The 23,824-nt window shown below is 43.6% G+C and overlaps 1 protein-coding gene across 1 annotated transcript; it reads right to left on the reverse strand.

The window, feature by feature from the left end:
* Positions 1-300: 300 nt before the first annotated feature.
* CRTAP (cartilage associated protein) lies at positions 301-22,287 on the reverse strand. The gene is given in 8 exon segments (XM_052793969.1): positions 301-983; positions 10,771-10,854; positions 13,283-13,428; positions 14,994-15,122; positions 17,344-17,515; positions 18,137-18,286; positions 21,765-21,962; positions 21,964-22,287. Coding segments are annotated over 8 exon segments (1,182 nt in total). The 5' UTR covers positions 22,207-22,287; the 3' UTR covers positions 301-923.
* Between the last annotated feature and the right edge of the window lie 1,537 nt (positions 22,288-23,824).

The following is a 23,824-nucleotide window of genomic DNA, read 5'->3' on the forward strand; positions in this document are numbered from 1 at the left end:
GGATTCTGCCATATAGTTAATAAAAATGACAGGAATTCACATGCAAATATTTTTCATGATTCCACTTAAAATCGCCTCAGTGTCCACCAGCACTTGCTTTTGGATGAAAACTATGCAGATAGTCCCACCAGACTGAAAAAAAACCCAAGCAAACTGTTTTCCACAGAAGAGAACACTAAATACATCAATCATCATTATTTTATACAAGATTGGCCCCATCTCACACAGGAACCACACGTTGTTTCAAGAGTAAGAATTGGTAGGAAGAAGGAATTACTTACTATTCGGTTCTAAGTGACCTCAGTTTCACATCATGGAATTTAATTTAGTTTTTTAAGAAAGATCAACGCTGCTTACAGAATTCTTGAAGCAATTCTTACAAGATCACTAGTTGTGCTTTGCTAATCATCTTACTTAAATGTATCTTAACATCTTTCAGGTACACTGGGATTCAGTATCACTTTATTCATCATCACACAAAAAGACATATATAAATAGTACAATACATAGCTCAGAAAGTCTAGAGGAACTATTATGTCTTCTGTGGTTCATAATCTCACAAAAGTTCTTCGGAATGTAGCTGTACTGTTATAACTTAGCAGAACAGCACTGAAATGAGGAACCTTAGCGTTAGCCCAGAAAATACAAATAGTCTGTTTTGTTATGTTTGTGTAAAGGAAATAAAGCTCAAGAGGGAAATCCATATGCACCAATTTTGTAAATGCACAGTGAAAAGCCATGCTCACGGAAGAGTCAGTGCAGCATGGAAGTGATCTTTCAGGAGTGGATCTTGTGACATAAGGTAGAGTTTAAAGGAGCAGCTTTGAGGTATATCTAACTGGAACTACAGGTGACCAAAAACAATAGTAAGGAGCAATGGTGAGTCTTCACTTTTGTAAAATACTTCGTGGTGATTTCACTCATCAGGATTCCTTCTTTTCCTCCACTTCTAACAGCTCATCAAGGAATTCCACAACTTCACCCTAGAAAGGATTAAATTTAACAGAAACAAGTTAACCCTGTACTGCAAAATCAGTAGAAAATTTTAACTATTTTAATCAAAACATAAACTGTCATAATAGGTGCCTAAATATTTTGTAACACCCTTCATACAGAAGCTAGCACAACAAGCCTATAAAATGCAAGTATATGGCCCATACGGGGGTAGCACAAGTACTTGCAGTGACATACAGACCTTACAAGAAGGAAATGTTACACTTCACAGTAAACCTCTTGTACTTTTTCAGGTATTTAAATAGACAATTAAATCCTCAAACTTAGAAAGTAGAGGCAAAAATGTTTAAAGCATTTAATTAGGAAATTGTTAAAATACCATAAAACATTAAAGAATTTTAGAAAGCTTCAAAAGTCAAAGTGTTTTGTAGAACCGTAACTTTGACTTTGCATCTGTCTACTCTAACCGTTTATGTCCCCTGTGACACCCTTCAACACACACCTCCATTTTCAACCACAGATCTTCACATGCCATGCTTCAATGTGCAAAAATGTAAAGAACCAGAGATACCAGAATGTTTTCCATACTGGAAACGAATACGTTGGGTTTAGATTCAGACCAGAAAATACTGTATTTACAAGCTCCACTCTGCTAATACAGGGTACCAACACAACATAACAATCTAACTTTATTTAAACTACTCCTAACAGAGTTATAAGTCATACACCATAGTCAAATGTCTTCCCGCAGTCAAGCCTGAGTACTTTGGGATGATAAAGCCCCACCGGCTGGAATTTACTGCCTTGTCAACCACGCTACAGTAACTGAGCTAAAACCTGTGGTAATCACTTTCAGCCCAAGGTAACACCTTCAGTAGTGAAAAGCAAGGAGCTAACAGTGAACGTGCAGCAGCATCTCAGACTATTGAAAACTGACTGTAGCAGCCCCCATCTGTTGGCACCCTCAGAAATACTAGTATTTTCCAGTTTGCCTTCCATGCACAGTTCAGAAACAACACTGCCTGAGATGGGAGGCCCCGCGGGAATGCCTGTGCATATTTTCACTGTTTGATACAACTCAAAATACTGAGCTGGAAGAGAGATGTGGATGCTCAATGTTACATTTCCAACCTTTTATTCTAATAACTACAATGTTCTGTTGAACTGTTTTAACTGGGTTTTTTTTAAACTTTCCTGACCTTCCTTTCTTGACATAAACCTCTGTTCTAAAAAGGTCTTAAGATGTCATTTAGTTTTTTTCCAAAACAAATCATCACTTTCTGATAGGAAAATACTCTGCTGGAGAATCTGATCAGCTCTTACTCACTCTCATGTTTAAAATAATGAGAATTTATAACAGTTATTTTGAAAGCAAGTCATCCTTGCTTGGATGCTCATTCTCCCTCTTCCCTTCACCCCCCATTCCAAGTCTTTGTGAACTGTATTAGGCTTCTGAGTCTGCTCAATGAAGACTGCAAACAGTATTTTACAATCCTAATTAAATTTTAAGCACATTTTTGTCTAGAAAGGTATTCCTTAGGAAGACAGCACCTTCCAGACACACGCATTTTGAGACTCAAAACTTTATACAGTTTTCTATTCTGGAGAGGAAAGGGCATTAAAACCTCTGTCAGTGAAAATAATAAAAGGAAATAGGGAATTTTTGTCTATTTTGAATACAACAACTGTATTATGGATATGGTGATTAAAAATATTAACATCACATTTTTCAGAAGTGTGATTAGCAAGGAGAGAAATAACGAGAACCAAGCAAACAAAAATAAAAGCGAGAGGAAAGCTGGCTGAAATAACTGCTGCTCTTGTTCCCTGCTTCACAGCTCCATCTCAAAAGACTGCTGAGTTTTTGCAACTATGAAGTGGTTTTAGCAAGTCCTGAAGGATGGCAATTTATTTTGCTTTGAATTTGTTCAAAACATCTAAGTATCCAATTCAATAAAAACACAAGAAAAAATGCCAGCACTTTCATATTCCCTACTTGTCTTCCTGGTTGCAGGAAATCTGGCAACTGGAAAACAGGAATTTGGCATTTCTGCATGTTTTTCTTTGTTAGAAGTATTTTGATTGCCTAAGGAGCCCAACTGTGGGAGGAACTCAATACCACTTCATAAATGCACACGAAGAAAATAGCCACTAGGTCCAACAGTCACTCTGCAAGCAGCTGAAAGATACAGAAATGGAGGCACAGAGGACTTCAGGTCAAGTTTTATAGCACAATCCTAAAACTGTGGGCACAAGCATTTGGGTGCCTCTTGAAGGACTATAGACAGGCAGGTCCCATTAACTCTAAACAAAGTTAGCAGACTGGGATTACAGGTGTCCACTACAGAGGTCCCAGATCTAATTCAGACTGATTCTTTTTACACCTCAAGATCATAGTTTAATGAAAGAATAACAGATATCAAAAAGGATTTCCCTCCTCAGTCTACCTGCAAAGACAACCCTCAAAAGGTAAGAGTCTGAGAGGTAGGGTGAAAGGCATAAACATCTGACTGGATGACCCAGAATTAAGTATAAGGAAAAGATGGGAATTTCAATATTGTACCTTTAGTAACTCTACCACACGGGAACTTAATTCATACTATTGTCACGGTCATCACCAAGATAGGATATTTCAGAAGACACAGAAGATCTAGACAGAATTCAGGATTTTAAATTCTGGTTATGTTTTCAAATCCAGAAACACATAAGAAGCCCAAGTTTTAAATGGAAAAGGATATTAAAAGCAACAGTTTTTGAAACAAATTTGACTGAAATCTGAAATCTCCAGTGCCTAAAATTGACCTCTAAAGGAAAGTATGACAGAAGCTGTTGTGGTCTAATGAGAAGTACTGGGGATCAAGAGAAGTTGAAATATGGCAAAAATATAAAAATAGTTGCTGAAACAATATATATGCAGAAAATAATGCTGTAATGCAACTCAATAATTGCGTGGATGTTGGTTATTTTTGAAAAGGCAAAAATTCCAGATTACAGTTAAAGACAAACAAAACCCGTAGTTAAAATATTGTTGCTTGTGCATTCACAGTCAGAATGTAAAACATTTGCAAGTTGTCCATAGTGTGGTTGGCAGCCAAATGAAAAGGTTACAATGCTACGTCAGAAGAGCTGATCACATTGTCACACTAGCAGCTATGACCAGATTGATCACTGTCCTCGCCCCGTTAGCACTCACTTGACACAGCATCAGGCATTTTGCATGACTGAAGTCAGCAAATATTTCACAGGTGTTCATTCCAAGGAAAAAGCCGCCTGCCCACTGATATCTAATAACTTCATGCTGGCCTGCAGATCTGGATTCTGAAAAGATTCTCTCATATGATTTAAGCATTCAGTGTGACAGTTCCTCCTGTTATCTGGTATGCTCTTTGGCTCCTACCTATCTTAATAGGAAGGACATAAAGTTTTACATGCAAAGTCAGCTGCAAACCCGTAATTCTTTGTGCTGCCAGCTACTTGAGGGGACAACAGCCACTCAGCTCTAATGCAGGTGACATAAACATGCTGCTCAGCCACAGTGCTGATGTAAATCAGAGTTGAGCAACATATGGCCCAAAGCCTGATGTAGCTGTCTGGCTGGTAGCTAGCAAATCATTATGTGAAGTCTGACTAAGCTCTGGGAAGAGAAGGGTTTGGTGCCAGACCAGTACATGTCTGATAGTTAGGCAGCCAACAACTGGAAAGTACACACATGTGGACTGCTTGGTCAGCTGCAGTGAAGCATGTCCTCTTTAGCAAGCTTGCCCTCAGTCCACAGTCATTGCCTGCGGGTTTGCACTGGAGGGCAGGTATGCGTGGCAGGTATGACCTCCCTCCCTATGCTACCAACCTCCTCCCTCTCCCAGTGCAGGGACAGTCAGTGGAAAGTGGGAGTGATGGAGCAAGGATGTATGGGAAAAGATGGGACAGGTATAGACTGAAATACGGGAGGCACAATATCAAACAGCAGAAGGGGAACACTCCTGAGCTGGTGCGAGTGGTAGGAAGAATCAGAGGAGCTGATCTGATCAACTGGAGCCTCTAATTATCTGCCAGATATGCAAATTGAGCACCCTTGGCTTAGGTTAACAACTGAACAGAGGCACAAACAGAAAGAACAAGTTTTATACCACAATAAGTCATTCAAGAAGGCTTCACAGAGCGTACATGTGTAGGTGAATTATAATAAAAAATAATTTTAAAACAGAGTTCTTGATCAATTCTGAATAAGCTAACCCAGGCTAGTCAGACTGGTGCACTATTATAAGCGAAGCCAGAGCATTTGAAAAAATAAGTCCTAAAAAGGAGAAAAATGCAGAACTCCTCACTTCTTATACCACAAGCCGAGTGTCCAAGACCAAGGTACACGTTGGGCCAGGGATTGTTGCTGGCCCTTCCTTATGCAATATTAAGTATTGCATTCACACTTTCAAATCACAACCTTTTAGAAGAAACATCTGTACTTTGCAGACTCCTAGCCAGCTATTAAAATAAACAACAAAGAGGAAAAGTTACCAATACATGGCTCATTTATGGCCCACTGGAGTCTGATGGTCCAGCACCAACTTTTCTTTCAACAGCAGCATTTAAGAATAGTAGCAAGCAGTGACAGTTGTACTGCTCACTGACAGACCTCAACGCTTTGCCGTTGGTTGCAAAGACTAAGCATTGCCTTCTGTGTAGCAAATATTAATCATTCATGGGGCCTTGCCTCCACCTACAATCTGTTCTGTCCTTTCTTAGTGTGGACTGGAAAAGTTCTGGAAAAAAATAAGCTTTCTTGCAGTAACCCATACTTTCCATGCAGATCTGCTGATGCCCTTTTCTATAGGGATTCCATATGCACTGCAGTGGGATAGCCTATTCTTCAGGGAAGTAACAGAAAATATTAAACTAATAGTCTTCTAGAATGAATTAAGATCTACAGAAAAATATTATTATAGACATGCTTTCACGCATGATTATCCGTGTGAATGAATAAGAAACAGTCGTTATCCTAACTCATCCAACAAAGAGACAATACACAGAGCGAGAAGAATTGGCTGGATCTTTGTTTCCTTATAATCTATGACCTAGAAGGAAAATATTTATCCCACAAAATGTCGCCTGGCTGTCCTTCACAGCAAAAATTCAGATTTTGCTAAAGTTCAAAGATCTTAATGACTGGAAACTTGAGTTCAACAGTGAGAGTAACAGATCTGATTCCCTTACGTGTTGGGTGTAGGTGGCAAGGTTGTGGTAGTGGGAAGGGTTGCAGGGATGGCCTCTGTGAGGAGACGTCAGGGCTGCTCTGTAACTAATGAATAATTGTCCTGTAACTGCCGTGGTAACTAATTTGAGTAACTAATGGTAGTAGAGACAAAGAGTAAGGTTATGAAAAACAGCAGATTTTGTTCAGGGACGAATAACCATCTCGCAAGAGTGAAGACAAAGGTTGGATATGGATGACTGTGGAGGATACATGCTCCCTGGGCCTGATAGAGCCTGCAAGCGCACACCACAGCTCACTGGCCAGTGATATTTTGGGGGGGGGATGACACATTATTTCGGGATAACAGTAAGACATGTGTCAATGGGGGGCTCAGCCTGAAAGGTTTATTCAGCCTTCGACCAAGAAAAAGCTCCTTGATCTAACCTTCAGTTAAAACACGAGAGTTCACTGTAACCACCTCAAAGCCCTCCCAGATCCTCCACGAACAGTACAGACCAGGCTGGACATTCCTCACATTCTAGCAGGGGAAAAAAAACCCCCTCAATTCTTTCTGCAGAAAAACTACTTGGCCCTTAACTTGTTTATTTTTCAGATACTTAGTCCACAGTGTGACCCACTGTCACATGCTTTTAGGTTTTTTTCCCCCAGTATTAAAAGAGCTTAGTTGTTCTTTACATGTATGTTAACTACTTTCTCAAATATTTTTTCATTTCGTTTTTAATGATATATTCTGAACATGTAACTGTTCTCTTCCCATACACTATGGGAGATTGCAGTACACTGCAGTTATTACAACAGGATTTTACAGCAATCCAGTAAACATGCTTTCCTCTTAACATTTTTATAATGCCTATAAAACACGAGTCAACCCAGTTTCAGAGCAACTTCAACATTGCTTCTAGTGGCTTTGTTTCTGAGCTCTACTTATGCCCTCTTGCCTGCTTTATGCTGCACACAGAAACTGAAGAAAACCTCGGCAGGTAAAAATTCCTCCTAATGGCAGTACCTGCAACTTGAAGACATCCTGCCATTTAAGCCCAACCATGCTTGCAGCTTCCCATGGTAGGTGGTTTAAATGGCAGGAGGAACACTTTTGACCAAGATACACATCCAACAGTAAAGAAGCAAGAGGGGAAAGCAGGAAGCTGCTGGAGAGCCAGCCACACAGGCAGCATCTCCACTAGGAAATGAGGATGAAAAAAAATCTCCTTTTCTTTTTTCTTGAAAGAAGCGTATGTTGAACAGGGACCAAAACAATACCAATTAGCTGCCAACTCTCTCTGAAACAGCTGTCACCAGCTCTTCTCAGTGTAGCGGTGCTGTTGTAGCCGTGTTGGTCCGAGGTCGCAGGCAGGGCAGGGTTTACAGGTCTGCAGTTACAACTTGCCGTTACAAGCGTACTTGTATAAATCACTTGAACATATGCAAAAAGTTAATAAAGCTGAAAATATGTTCTTAGCGATTCCTGAACAGAAAAATAGGCTGAATTCAGATTATTATTTGCTATCAGTAGTCCACTGGGCCCTCGTGCTTTGATGCTATTCCGTATGTTCTCTTTCCACCAGTCACTTGAGTTCAACACTTATTCTCCTTTGCATCACTCTTAGGAATGGAGCATTTGAATTTCAGCTACTATACAAACGGACACACACGTTATATACAAACAAAAAGAACAAGATGCCAAAAAAGCGGGACAAAGCTGCCAACAGTTTTCCACCTACTGATTAAGTGCTGAAAGAAAAATCACATTACAGGATCATCCCAGCCAAATACTTGTGGTTCCTATGTAATTTAGAACAGCTAAGTAGCTATTCCTGAAAAATAATTCCTCAAGAACACTGATTTTATGGGCCAGAAACATGTCTCATACAATTAGTGTAGAGCTGAAGTTATATCTACACTAGCTGAGTATCTGGCTCTTAATGGCATTTCAGTTTGCTATTTAAATCTCTGCAATACTAGTCGTACCTATTATAGACTCTATGCATTACATATCTAAACAGAAATCACAAAGCTTGACTATGCATGGTGGCTAACTAAGATGACAACACTGTAATGTTCTTTTAACTTCACTGTGGAAAACGGTAAGGATATTTAATAATAATTACTTTTAAGAAAAAGTAATTTGTAGCTAGCTGGCGCTAATATTCTCTGTCACCTCTACTGTGTTAAATGTTTGAACTAGAGTTTTTAATTTCCTTGTGGAAAAACATTAATAAAGTAACACGAACAGGACAGTATTTCTTGTAGTGACATATGCAAAAATCATTACTGCATGTTCCAGCCTCTGCAATTACTGCAATGTATTACTGGAAGAAGCCACATGTTCTCACTCGCTTTGCTAATGGGATTTAAAAAGACACATGGATGATCTGGGATACGGGAGCACTGAGAAGTCTGAATAAAGTGAGATTCTCCACTTGGGAATGACATATTCGCATAGGAAGAGATCCTTTTGCCACATCAATCCTTTTGCTCCATTCAAGGAAAGAGAATTATTTTTTTCTGCAGATTATTTTATGGGCTTGTTGGCCCACAAGCAACTTCACAGACAGCAAACATGGGCCACAGAAACTCACAAAAGGTATGGCCTATGGCCTGAGAAGCACATGGTTTAAATAAAGTGCACTAAAAAGACAGCTTGCCTCCATCCTTAACAATTTTTAATAAAGCTTTTACTATAACACCTTATCTGGGTTTTTCATCAGTTTTCAGCATTCCTGTGGAATAAACTTTTCTATCTGTGCCAGAAGAAATATTAAAAAAAAAAATCCACTTGCACCATGAGGCCCTGCCCATACAGCAGAAACTGCAAGGTAGCGATTTTACCTTTGTGCTATTCCTGCTCTGTCTGGACTCCCTGGAAGGCTCCTACAGCCAAAGACAAGTTCTGGTAGCCAGGGATTTATGAGTTCACTACCAAAAGCTTGAGCCAAGCCAGAGGCATGGACAGCCTCCATCCTTCCCAGGTTCTTCAGCCCTAGGAAGGGAGGGCACAGAAGCCCTTCAGCTTTTCCCTGGGAGAGGAGAATGGTAACTTTCCTAATATGATCAGAGTGTGGGGTAGGAATATCTGTGGCATGACCAGGCCCAGTAATTTTGGTTGTTTAACCCAAACATATAATCCAGTGTAACACGACTTCCTTGTCACTTCCCCAAAAGTTTAATTGATGTTTCCACTGTACTTCCCCCCTGCAGATGGCAAGGTCATTTATAATTGCACTGGTGAAACAGGCTACAGGAATGAATGCCAGCAAATGAATGCTTGTTTATTCCATACACAGTGCTTGAGGGTGAAGATGGTTTCTATAATCCCTTCTTGTAACAACACATGGGGAAAGCCCTCACAATGAACTGCTTCTCCCCTTCCTTAATTACTCATCCCTGTGTTTTGAAGCAGCAGGTATGAAAGAAAGAAAAAATGACAAATTAAGTTTATGCCTAACATGAGAAAACATTATGGGCAAAGCATAAACCAACAAGGGAATATAAAAAAGTGCTCAAGTATTTCACACCCTGATGAAAATGCATACAGACCAGTTCTCATCCAAGCTTAACCTTACAACCAGCTTATTCAACTGTCTTTCACAGAGTTTTATCACAATGGAAACTCTTCCTAAAGTCTGGTAACCTTGCAATGGAATTTTACGTATAGAGTTGTTTTCAGGTCACTAGCATACTGAAGGCAGCACAGACATGTTATTACTTCTCCACTATAAAATATTCTCTCTCCCTATGTGCTGGCTAACATAAAAATTGCAAAGGTGATTTCATCTTTTAACATAAACCACTTTCTCTTTTCTCTACTAAAAAAGACCTCAGCAGTGCTCATAACAAGTCACTGCCCCATGCCATAACTGAACACAGCTCTTTGCCAATGCCAGCAATGAACTACTCCATCATTTGAAGATTTTTTAAACATTTAAATGAAAGGTTCCGAAAACAAAGCAAAACAAAAGGCAATCCAAAGCCTCCATGATTTATACTTTAATTTCAGCTGTGGGAGACAAAGAAAAGCCCTTTCAACAATTTAACTGCTTTTCTTGCACAAAAAATCCACTTTACATATTTCCAGTCTAATAGTAGTCATTATATGCTATTTGGCCATGAATTCCAACCATTTAAGAAGCAAGACTGGGTGACCAAAATGTTACTGTGCAGAAGAAAATAACAGATAACAAGACTTCCTTTTGACAAAAATTACAATTTAGGTGGTTACTTCTAGACAAAATTATAAGGAACTTTAAATCTAATTTAAACAACATTTCAGAAAAAAAGCACAGAAAAACGTTGGGCTTAAATATACATATACCACTTCTCTGCCCCCTGGTGTTACAGCTTGCAAAGTGGATTTTCTTTTTTTGTGGGCTCAGTGCATTATATTTACCTTTGTGTTAATACTGTCCATATTTTTCTAAAAGGTACGTGATGTTCTTTGGGTTTGTTTCTTACATTGCATTTAGCAAAGAAAAATTTATGATAAATTGGTCATGGTTACAAGAAGATTTTTCCATACTACCTAAATCCTGGAATTCCATCTATGCCTCACCTTCACTTTAATGCGATTGCTGATTTTTTGACCACTATTTCCTTTCTAGAAAACTCACCTCATCATCATCCATCAGATGTTCCTTTGCGAATTCATACATTTCCAACTGGAGTGTGGTTATGTTGTGGTATCGAACTGCCTCCTATCAAAAACCAAAATTTCTATGTTACTTTAGGGTGGCAAGACAGGGGAGCGTCATCCCATATCACCTGAAACTATTCTAGTGAAGTCAGACCCAGACTTAGGAGAAGGTAGATCCTGGGGGGGGTTATAATGTTTGAGAAAGTAAACAGCAGAACAGCAAGCAGCGTATCCAATGTCTTCTGTGGATCTTTCTAAGCGCAGGGTCCATCAGCGTGAGAAGAACAAAGCACTCTCCTCATGTTTCAAAGCACTGGCGAGTCTGAGAGCAAGGAATGAGACTGCCAGAGCTAAGCAGCAGCCTGTGCCTGCATTCCAGCAGGCTTTGGACACCAGAAAGCCTCTGTCTCCCTGTGCGCTGGTGTATGGCAGCAGGCAGTTCTGGGAAAAACAGACACTAAGCTATTTTGCATGAAAATGACTCACCATCCCAGCCTGCGTCTGGGCTAGGGAAATTCTGTACGGTCACCCACCTGTCCCTCCTTGCTTCCCCGGCTGTTTGCCTGGACAGCACAGCTTAGCTCAGTCACCTACTCTCCTATTTGTGAATACCAACAGTAATCTACTTTGATTATCTCGTTTAACTCTTTTTGGGGAGGAACACAGCAGAGTTCCTCTTTCACAAGAGCATCTAAAGCTTAGTGCTAGTGCCAAATGCTGCTGTCACCCCATTACCACTTTGTGAAAATAAACCAGAGGCACTATGGTTTTCATGGCAAGTGATTAGGACACAGCAACTTCTATTCATAGTTACACGGATCAAAGTACAAGAAAATACAGCTGTGTGCATTTAGTATTATATATGTAAAAATTAAATTATCTGTAGTCCCCAGCTCCTGAGAAGTTACCAATGAAACATTCAGAGTTAATGTGCAGGGCCCTTGCTCTGTCCTCTCTGCACATGTATGCCAAATCTGTCTGTGGTTTGCAGTTTTATACTGTTGCTACCCCTCACCCCCTCCCCCCCATCAAACATTGTCTCCAATATGGCTATAAAGCGCAGTTCTGTTCCCAAAAGCAGTGACAAAGGAGTGGTCCCTTTTCCCCGTGAGCTCAGACTTGCTGCTGCTGCTGCCACCTGAAAGAACCAAATTTTCGCTGTCTTCTGTCCCAGTTGGCCCTGCAGGGCATGCCTGGGTTTCCAGTGTGCGGGTAAGGTATGTTGCACTTAACTCAACAGCTGTCCACAAATAAAAAACCACTTAACTCAAATGGAGTGGTATTTTTGACTTGAACTGGCTGGCCTAAGAGGAAGGAAAGTGTAATTATAAAATCAGTGCAACCTATAAGGTGCATACATGAACTCCTCTGCAGTGCTGCTACAGATAAGCCAGTCACCTAAACACCACACCGATGTACCGAGTTTCACACAGCATTAAGAATCAAGGGCTTTTGGGCCAGTACAGCTCTTGGTGGCTGAGGTGTCTGAAGAAGCAACATGGAAAGGGCAACTGGAATGTTACCCTGCGGGATGCCCGCTGTTGCTTCAGCTAGGTTAACTTAAATGACTCTTCCACAGGGAAGTCATGCCCTACGAGAAAGACAAGGCACTAAATTTCATTTGCGGAGCATGTATTGCTAATGACCAGTTACTTGTACAGCACATACCACTGATGCCTAAGGTGACACTCAGGTGTCACAAAGAAGTTAATTCAGTTGCATGGCATAAATCCTGGTAACAAGAAATGACAAGTTTGATTGTCAGAGTCCAGGCTGCAGGAGTCCAGAAACACAGCAAAGATGCTTTTATATGTCAAATTTCCTTGGACGTGGAAATTTAATAACAGCATAGGAACCCATTTTTAAAATAATTTTTCAAAGCCACACACATCGTTGCTGGATGGACTGATGTTTACTGTGGGTTCTTTGCAGCAAGTATTCTAACTGAGATAATTAGAAACAATATAGTCCTGAGCCTTTTTGCATCCTCATCTACCCAACTATGTTCTAAATGGAGTAAGTGCAAAGTGAGTTTAGCTGGGGTTATTGTATCCGAACACATTTCAATGCCCACAGAACCTGAAATAACAAGCAGGTAGGCAACTACATGTTGGCAAATAATAAGTGATTGACAAAAGCCCGAATGTTACTGGGGTGATCCTTTCATGAAGAGATTTCAGGGGCCAGCTGCTTTATTTATTAAGGTAGATAAAGATATAAATATGCATAAGTGGCAGACAAGTACCAGCATGAATTTACTTGTCATCATATCATATTATATCCTATTGTAGCATATATAGTGACATTCACTATCGACATTACAGAGTACCTGTACATGTCTGTGTACAACCTTCTAGATGGTTTTAATAAAACAGTATGTGTTTAACTCCAGAACCAATAGATAACCCCCATTTTCCCAACCTCTGACCCACTGAGTTTCAGGGGAATACCTGAATGTGTCTAGAAGGCATTTTAAGTAATTCACCTACCGATCTGGGCTGAAAATCCTCTTCTTTAAGTCCCCATTTGTCTTTGTGGTACTGGTAATAGACCATGTTCTGTTTCATTACTTCATCTTTCCGGTCAAACAGAAGGTAACTAGCAGCACAAGAAGCTGCATTCTTCATGTCATTCACTAATTAATAAATACACACAAAAAAAATCCAGATAAGGCAAATGAACAAATTCCTACTATTATCTAAGTCTGAAAAACTCAGATGGAAACAGAACTTTTCTACCTCCCCACCAGCTACACAGAAAAAAATTGCTTCCCAGAAAGAATATGCTATTTTTGTGTTCTGAAACAGGTAAGGCCATGATTCAAAAATGGGGACTCACCTCTGATGGTTTTCTATGAAAATTCTAGCCAAACATCCCTCCCAGGTATCCCAGTATCAGTGAGGTATCAGCCCACAGCTTGGTGATCCCCATTGGGGCACTTATTAAAAAACCAAACCAACAAACTAAAAAAAAACAAACCCATTTCTTTGTACTAGAATTGAAAAAGAGGGAATAGTCAATGTATAAAATGTGTAGTCAAGTAACATAAGCAAAAGTCATTAATGGCTTGATACTACATGGCTGGATGTGTCTTCCCTTTATGTTGGAGCCTGCAGGAGTAGCTATAAGGGCTACATCTGTTCTTTACAGTGCAAGCACCTCCTCAAGAAACCACAAAATTCACTGAATGATTTACCCATCAAATATGTAATCACTGAGAACCAGAACACTACAACTTCTGTTAAGCGGTCCCCTCTTTCTTCAAACCCATTTAGCCCCATGGACCCCATTCTAACAGGATTATAGGAATCCACTAGGAAAAAGCAAATGGTATGAAATACTCTGTAGGTTTATCTGTGGAAGAAATTCTGAATAATAAATTGAGTATTTATTCAATAGAATAAGTGGTGTTATATTAAATGTGTTGCCTTAAAGTCACAAGCTTTCTTCTCTCTAACTGAATGAGTTAGAAGTCTAAGAAAAAATTTCTTGTTAGGGCTATGCACATTCAGATGCCTAACAACCATGTGGGCCTGACAGCCTGACCACCACGGCTTCTTGGCACACACCATGTTTTCTGGTGCACAGATGTACGAAATGGATCTGTGTCATTGCATGTGTTTCAATGGATAGGAAGTGGCTGACAGTGTTTACCCTAACATGAGTTACTTCAGAAAGGCAGAAGAATTGGTGTATCATTTAAACATCCGAAATACATACGATGAACATTGATCATTTATATGACACTCTGAAGGGTGTAAGCAACTTGTGCTGGCAGCAGGTATCATAAAAAGAACAAAGGGCAGCAATGGATCAGTTCACACCGAGGCTGTAACTGCCTCATTTTCCCAACACCCAAGTGGAGGCCAGTCACAACCATGCATAACTTAAACCAGTCGGGTCTGCCCTGGACAAAATCCAGCCCTTATAGGACTTAAGTTCAGGAATTTATTTTGTCATGGATAATTTTATGAGCACGGGCTCTATACGTAACGTTTACCTCCCATGCCTGTTAACTACAGTTATACAGGGAGAAAGACACCAGGCAGCTCACACGTTCTGCCCCAGAGCAGGTTAAAATGCAGATTCTGGGGGCCACTATTTACATTCTAAAGCATTATAACTAGAGGGAAAAGGTTATGAATGGAAACTGTCCCACATTATCCCAATGTTATTGAAGCACATTAAATCACTACTTACATTTATAATATGCAAACTGCAAGTAATGGTACATGGTGGCCACAAATTTCTCAACAACAAAGCCTCCTATAATGGGTGTCAGATTACTCTCACACTGCACTTTGCATGCAAGGACTTCAATATAATGATCTAGAATGGAAGAAAAAAACCAACACAGGATATGGATAGCATACAGTGAATTGTTATAAGCCCTCCCGTTAGCTACCCATTAAAGTTTGGCCTTATAATGCTCTCCTGGGTCCTGTGCATCTGCATCTTGCTGCTTGGAAGCACTGAGCATCTACAACTCCATCTGAAGTACATACCAAGTGCTGGTCTCCAGCCTTTCTGTAAAAGTCAATGCAGTCTGGACTTAAATGCATCAAAGCTGCAATTCAGAGAACTAAGCAGTTAGGTTTCACTGACACCTACAGGCAGTCTGTGGTCATAGGTTTTATATAGTGTTAGGGAGTATCACATTATTTCCTATCTGTGAACTTAATAGTGCTTGTTTGTTTTTTTTTTTTTAATTTTGAGAACCTTTGCAATTTCATTAAATTATTGCATGAATAAGGTCCACACGCTGCTGAGTACAACTTTGTCACAGAGAAATACAGCAGGTGATTGCAAAATAAACCTCCAGAGATGGCTGCATTTTGTGCCTGCATTTTGTGCCTGCAGTTTGGACGTTCTAAAAGAGAGGGCAGACACGAATACATCACTTGCTGCAGAACAACTGTCAGCCAGAAACATTTAAGTTCACAAGCTTACCCAGCCTACAAAAGCTTGCTGCAATGGGATAGGATGAGAGGTGATCTTATCTTCAGGAAAATACATTCCAAGAAAACCTTCCATCAAAGAATTACAAGTGTTTTCAGGATATATTACATTCGACACCACCACCAAACAGAAATATTTTGAAGCCCTAGTTTCCCTGTTAGCCACATTTGGCAGGTGAAAGCAAGTTATCAAAGCTTGTGCAGAAAGTCTCTGACCAAGGCAAAAGAATGGCAAAGGCCCCTTCTCCTGTTTTCACCTCTTACAGCTCCCAACATGAAGAATGCCGAAGCTAACTAAATATGATTGGCCAAATGGAATTACCAGACCCACCTTTTACAAGAGCAGTGGAGTCTCCAGACAAAGCAGTGTTCAATTCCAGCCAGCACTTAAAGCCAGAGACGCAAGTTCCTCTGAAGCAATCCCATGCAATGAGGACAGCTGGCTTCCAAACATAACTCGTAGCTCAAGGATAAATACATACCCAATGCAATCATCAAATGCTTCTGGTCAACATTTCTTGCTACATCTACTTTCTGCAGTAAAAACCTCAGAGGCAGAATATATCTCCCTGGAGCAAGAGCAAAGTTCACCCCAGGCAGTGCAAATTTCCATTTTCTGACCTCAGGAACAAAATATTTGAAATGCAGGCACGTGGCCGTGATGCCGTCAGGCAATACCTCCTACCTTTCCTCCTCACCACTGCTGCTGGAAATTGTCCTTTCCTTCCAAGGAGGAAGAGGAAGGATGACAGCAAGTGCCAGCCACAGGTAAGCGTGGACACTGAGCTCTTTGCAGTGGCTTGGGGGTCGTCCTGATGTCAGGGCTCTGACCCGCTGGGGAAGAAAGCCTATGTTTCTTCCTTTACCGCCTGTGATGTGACCTTCCCTCCTCACCTGCTCTCCTAGACACCTACCTGCTTTGCCCAAGAGTAAAGCAAGGCTTCAGGAGTAGCCTGCAATGGCTATTCCATGTCAGCTGTACTGGTGGATATCAGTTCCCCACTGGGAGAAACTGTGGAGCTGCTCTTGTACTTTACATTTATGTATCAATGTTTTTCACCGTTTTCCCCTCGTCAACGCATCGTATGGCTTTAGGACAAGAAGTTGGGCTGGTTTTCCTTCTGGGAACTTGGAAATTCTGTTGCATTTTTCATGGTTTTAAGTTGGTTGAGAAAACGCGCAGGCATTCCCCACACAAGTATCATCAACAACGCTGAGCCCAGAGCACTGCAGAAATGACTTGTTTCCTTCGCTACCAAAAAGCATAGGAAATGCGTATGCGCCATTTTGACAAGCATCAAAAGAGGTGGCGTCCCTCTTCCTTTGCAAAGCTAAGGATTTTTTGTAAGCTAAACACTAAAGAAAAAGAAATCTTATCTGCTAGTCAAACTCTACTGTAGGAAAGATGAAAAATAGGCAAGGGAAACTTCTCATATTTATAAGAGAGGAGGTACAGATCACCAGACATAGATAAACCATAAAGCACATTTTGAAGACAGGCTAACCGCTGAGCCTCAAAGGTGTCCAAACTAATACAGAAATGGTGGTCAAGAGACCAAAATGCGCTTTTGGGACATCTTTCCTACACTCACCTGCAATGGAAAGATAGAAGTCTTTAAAATCTTTGATCTCTCGGGAGCCTTCACAGGTTGCCGTACAGTCATCGTAGGCTTTGAAGAAATCAGGAAGAGCCAGTTCCATGTCCGAGATGGATGTTCCCCAATTGTCACCATTGTACGCTCTCACAGCCCTGACAAAGAGATTCTGAAAAATTGGCAAGAATGAAAACCAACAGTGACTGCCCTGTGGAAAGCTGTGTGTGAACTCAAATACAGTAAATGACATCTCTGCATTTCGGGGTTACTATATAAGCTGTTATCCAATTAATGTGAGGGCAACAAATACAGATGGCTAATGGATTTTACCAGATATTTTGTAGAGAGCAGAGTAGATTATTCCATTTCAGATCAACAGAAAAACCTGCTGGACAGAAATAATACTGTGAGTCTAAAGCACAGGTTTTGATAGTGATTTTCAATGGAACCCTAACAGCAAGCATCTGAGTTATTTTACATTGTGCTGCTACAGCACTCGCACATTTGAGTAACTTGATGCACCTGCTTAGCTCCATTAGTTATCTGCACGTAGTAGCTTTCAGGTATGTCGCTGTCTATGATTTACTGTGACTCACTGATGGACCAGTGAAAAAAAGCACGAGAGGTGAGAATTACTAAATGCTTCAAGAAGAGATGATTGAGGAAGACAGCAAGAGGGAAAGGAGAGTAAGAACTGAGAACATGTAAGCAAATGAGATCCTTGAATCCCACACATCAAGAGGAGCAATGGAACAGCTCCACAAGACCAGACTCTGAATAAAGAGCATACCTCATAAGGCTTTGTCTCCAAGTCTTTAATGTGCTCCTCAGCATCAGGTATGCTCTTATAGTAGGCCATATTTCTTTGCATCATTTCATCATCTGGATGCTTCAGAAGAAATGTGTGAGCTGCTGCAATAGCTTTTGGAAGATTATTAGCCTAAACAGGGATGGGGAGAGGAGGAAGGGGGGAAGAAAGGTTAATTGGAAAAAACAGTTCAAAGTTTCCCAGTTTTTGTCAATGAACTTTCCCGCAGCCTCTATATTCCCAAACTTAACTTCTACTGAAACCACAGTCTCAGCAGATACAAGGGTACAGTAAAACCGATAGAATTCTTTACTCCTAGCTGCATCACTGTGAACATTTTTTTTTTTTAATTTTAAAAGTCTGTTATTGTTGCAGATAGCATAGATGATGACCGTAAGTCAAAAAGATGACTTTTTCCTTTCCCCCTCCCCTGTTCATAAAGCTGACAAGGCACAAGATTATCCTGTTGCTCCTGTGTGGGATTAACCTCACAGAAATTACTGATGCTCATCTACTGCTACTGGTCACTTACCATGCTTATGTGGTGTTTATGTTGTTTATTTGCCTAGCAGCACAGCAGACAATATTACAGTAATATATCATCCTGATAGTGTTACAAAGTTAGAGCAAACAGCAGGGACTTGCTTCATAATCGTGTCCTAATGTACTATGTGATTTTCTGTACCCTTTTTTAAACTAACTTCAAACCCCATTAGAGATACTCTGTGAAGTACGTATTCCTCATTTACAACTGCATGTGCCAAACACATACGTACTTCTGGGTGCATGCATTTATACTTTTTATTTTTTATGTGTATATATATATGTTTTTATAAGCTATATGTATAGATTTACATATTTAGGAAGAGTGAGAGAGAAAGTAAAAGTCTTTTAAGTATTTCTGAAATGTTAAAACCTTTCCCCTTGTAAGCCAAGATCCACAGCAACCCGTTCAGTGTACCGGTGTGCAGGCGATAGAGCTCCACCTCACATCTGAAATAGCTTATGGAAGTGTACGTATGAAACTATGAGCAAGAATCACAAGCACGTATGCACATGCCCTCTTCTGTTTGCATCCATAGAATGTACCCTTTCATTTCAGAAAGAAACCTGATAGTCGACTACACCAAAGGAGGACTTCAGTCCTAACACGAGCTCTTGCTGCGGTGCTGCTCTAAGTGTCCCAGCACTGGAACTCCACCAGCTGCCCTTCCTGGCTGTCCCAAAACTATGCGCTTCCAGTCAGCCCAGATGGTGCTAAACACAAAGGGAGATCTCAGCTGCACTTTCGTCAAATGCCTGGTTTCTTTTCTGCTTTATGCTTAAACCCTGTTTGTTGGTAGGCTGACAGGTCTCTCATTTTTGCTTAGTTCAGAATTCACGCTGGGTTTCAATTTTCACCACTTAAAAAGAAAAAAAAAAAAAAAGTTTTTGTAGAAACGTGTTCCTGAGCAAACTCAGTGGCTACGAGAAAGCTCCCTCCAGAGGAGCAAGCAGCAGCACAGAAACACCTACTCCCAGGATCTAACACGTGGCAAAATTTCACTGTGGAACCCACCTGAATAAACACCTGGTCACTCTAAAAAATGACATAAAGCCTTTCCCTCTGCCTTCTTCCTACGCTATAAAAGCTGTTGGCAGGGTGGGGTGGTGGGCAAAGTGACATTCCTTTCTTCAGAAAACCCCCAGCCAGGAAAAAGTCCTTTGTACGTAGTACTCGTTTGTAGCTCTAGACACTAAAGGCAAACCTGCCAAACTGCACCGCACAAACCTCTTGCAAATGTGATTGAAAAAGCTTAACGAGAGAGGGAGAAGTTCCTCCAATTTCCCTCTCACATTCCTCCCTGCCAGTTACTTAACGGTATCAGAAACAGTAAGCAGGAATGATTTTTGCTGTGATCCATACATGGCAAACTTTGTACATACCCCAAGGGGGGAATGAATAGTTAAAGTAAGAAAGACAAGGAATGGAAACATTTCTGGTGATGTCATTTTGGTATCCCTACGTGGCTTGGAGAATACGAGGAGAGCCTGCCCAGGCTTATTCAAAAGAAACGTCCGCTGTTTGATACCTTCTGTTCTGTGCGTGCAGAGGCTTTAATCTATAAAGTTAAGTTCTTCTGTACGGTCTTAGGGATGGCTTTAAATGCACAGAATTATGCCGGTGTGATGCTGTGCATGTGGATACCCTTCCTGTTTTATGAGAACACATTTCCCTGCGTCTGTTTGTGTAATTTGGGAAAAGCACTGCATGTTTTCATGAGAAAACAGCACTCCTGCAAATAAGGCACAGCAGCAGTTAAGATGTGCGTTTTCAAGTAGTAATCTCAAAAGCAATGCACAGGCATACAACCCTACATAACGGACACTGGGGTATGTTGGGAGTGAATCCCGAAAAGAGAAAACAACCTAACCAAAGACTTCAGCTTGTTTTCTCCCCCTGCCCCAGACGTCCCATTTATTTGAAATGCAAGTAATCGCAGTGTCTGAGGGACTGGCGCGAGGGATGGGCCTTGATTTAGAGAATAGAAGATGAAGATGAGAAGGAGAGAGAAAATCGTCCATTAGATCCCGGACAGAAGGATGACAAGAAGCTGGAAAAACAGGATGAAATCTGTTACAAGAAGTGTGTGTCCCCAGCCTCGGCTGACCCAAGAGCAAAAAAGAAATCCCATTCCAGGGCCAGCATCAGCGTCACGCTTCAGCAGCCGATTTTTGCTTTATTCCTTCCTGCTAGCTCTAACAAAACTGGAGTTTCGCAGGCATCAGGCTAGCTGCGAGTCACAGCCTAGGGGCTGCTGTGCTTGAAAGACCTGCACCAGAAGAGAGCAAGCGAGGAAGATGGACAGGCTGAGGGAGGGGAAGCAGCGAAGAGCGCTTGCAATAGCGGAGCAGTGACATGAAGTGTCTGGAAAAGGTTTCAGAGAAGGTCAGAAGCAAGCAAGGCGGACGGAAAGATGAGAGGGACAGGGGTAGGAACAACGCAACTACAGGCAAGGAGGCAGGGTCCAGCGGCTGGGGGTCTGGGAAGAACTTGGAGGGGCCAATGTAGGGGACGTGCTGGATGAGTTGTGGCAAAACTGGTGAAGAGCGAGCTGGCCGGTGCCAGGTGGGCAAGCAGGGGGGCAAGACAAGGCACACTGGTCCCACTGTGGGTTACACGAGGTGGGTGGGAGGAAGGAGCGGAAAGACTTGCCAGGGAGAAGAGGATGAAGTGCAGGCAGGGCAGCCCGGGAGGGCAGGGACTGGGAGGCCCGACCACAAGACACGGAGGGGAGGCTGACGAAAATTGGCAGCTCAACTGGTGTGGAGGAGGCGACGGGGAATGAGGCTATGGCCCAGAGTGACCTACTCCGAGGGCCAGGCGAGAGGTCAGCATGACGAGAGGCTTTTCCAGTGCTGGGCATCGGGCGCACGAGGTACCCGCCTCCATTGAGGCTGTGCAGGGACACGCCACGCTGTCCCCCTCCACTGTGATACCGACAGGCACGCTCGGCTTGGCGTGGCGTGGCTTGGCTCGGCGAGGCCCGGTGAGGCAGGGGGGGAGCAGAGGCAGGGCCGAAAGATGGGACGGGACGGAAAGGAAGAGGGACGAAGGGCCGGGCCTCACCTTGAAGTAGGCGAACTGCAGGTACTTGTAGGGCTCGCGGCGCTGGAAGTCCTCGAGCAGGTCGCGGCCGGGCTGGGCCTGGCGGAAGGCGGGCAGCCCCTGCTTGCAGCGCCGCAGGCACTGGGCCCGCCGCAGCACCCCGGCCAGGAGGCGCAGCTCGGCCAGCGCTCCCCCGGCGGCGGGGGCGGCGGCGGGGGGGGTGGCTGGCGGAGCTGCAGTTGCGGTGGCAGAAGGCCTCGCTGTCGCGCAGCAGGCGGTAGAGCCGCATGCTGACCTCCAGGTAGTTGACGCTCTCGGGCCAGTTTTCGGTGCTGTACTGGTCCAGGCCGTAGCGGTAGGCGGACTCGAGGGGCATGAGCTCGTCCCGCGGGAAGCTGCGGAAGCTGTAGCGCTCGTACTGCGCCCCCGCCGCCGCCAGCAGCGCCGCCAGCGCCAGCCACATGGCTGCGCCTCCGGCCGCCGGCCGGCCACCAGGTCAGCGCCGGCGCGGGGCGAGGGGAGCGGCGGGAGCGGCAGCGGGAGCAGGATCGGATGCGGGGTGGAAGGCGGTCCGGCCCCGGGCCGGGGAGGGTGTGCGCCGGCGTGAAGGAAAGGGGGTGGTGGGGAAAGCGGGGCCGGGCCGGGGCGGGGCGGGGCGGGCCGGGGCGGGGGGACCAAGAGCGGCGCTGAGGCCGGTGCCGGCGGGGGCCAGTGTGGCGCCACACCACCCCTGGGGTGTCCGCTGTAAGACCTAAGCAGGGGCGGCCCTGGTTCCCCCTGGGAAGGGAGACCGCCTCAGACACTCCTTTTTCTTTTCCCTCTGCCCCTCCCCGGGGAGGGGTGGGGGCGGCTTCCCCCCTCCTCTCTTGCCCGGGATTTCCTCGTCCTCCTTTTCCAGCCTCCTGGCGCACGATGGGGCAATGGGCCGCAGGGCTGGAAATGGGCGGAGGGCCATCCCCTCTGCCCCCGCCTTTGGGTCCTGTCCCGCCAGCGTCGCGCTCTGCGGCGTCGGCGCCTCGGGTGCCGGCCTGCAGCCTGGGAGATGCGTCTTCCACCTCCTTGGGGCGGGTGGAGGTGTGCGAGGCCTTTCTGCCCAGCCAAGGCGGCGGGGGGCAGGGGCTGGGGGGCTCCCTTCGTCCCCTCGGAGGAGCTGGGGCAAGTCCCCGGACCGGGGCCGGCTGGAGCGTGCGGTGTAAACCTTGGGTCGGAAGACAGACAGAGAGAGGTACTGCTGCCCTGCCTCCTGGGGTTACGGCGTGCAAAGGGGATTTTCTTGTTTTGAGGGCTCCGGGCCCTTATCTTGACCTTTGCGCTAATATTGTCCCTATTTTTCTCTAAATGGCCCGGGATGCTCTTTGGGTTTGTTCCCTACTAGCTAAGTCCCGGAATTCCACCGATGCCTCGTCTTCACTTGGGCGCGAGCGCTGGCCTGAGTTTTTTGACCACCGTTTCCCTTCTAGAAACTCGCCTTGGTAGAGCTATACACGTTGCGATGCTTAACAACCCTGTGGGCCTGACAGCCTGGCCACCACGGCTTCTTGGCACAAACCACATCTTTTGGTGCACAGGTGTACGAAATGGATCCGTGTCGTCGCGTGTGTTCGCGTGGAGAGGAAGTGGCTGCCAGTGTCTACCCTAACAGGAGTTGCTTCGGAAAGGCATCTCGTCTGCTAGTGAAACTCTACTGTCGGAAAGATGAGAAACAGGCAAGAGAAAGTTGTCATATTTATGAGAGAGGAGGTGCAGATCGCCAGGCAGAGACAAACCAAGGCAGGCTAACCGCTGAGCCTCAAAGGTGGCCAAAGGGATACGGAAACGATGGCCAAGGGACCCGTCCGGACAACTATGGCTACCTGGACGGAGCAGTTGTTCTTACTCACACATGTATGTTAATTCTGACACACGGTTACATTTCCATGTTAACGTCAGAACTCTCTGATTTTCTGACAGCCCTCGTTTATGGTACGGGGATCAAAAAAAACCCAAACCAACAAACCAAAACAAAACCCCAACATAAAAAAACCCAGTAACCCCCAGTTCGAGCGGTTTTCAGTGCATCCAATAAACTCGTCTTGGCCCAG

Source organism: Harpia harpyja, chromosome 1 (genome assembly GCF_026419915.1).
Source record: "Harpia harpyja isolate bHarHar1 chromosome 1, bHarHar1 primary haplotype, whole genome shotgun sequence".
Classification (NCBI taxonomy): domain Eukaryota; kingdom Metazoa; phylum Chordata; class Aves; order Accipitriformes; family Accipitridae; genus Harpia; species Harpia harpyja.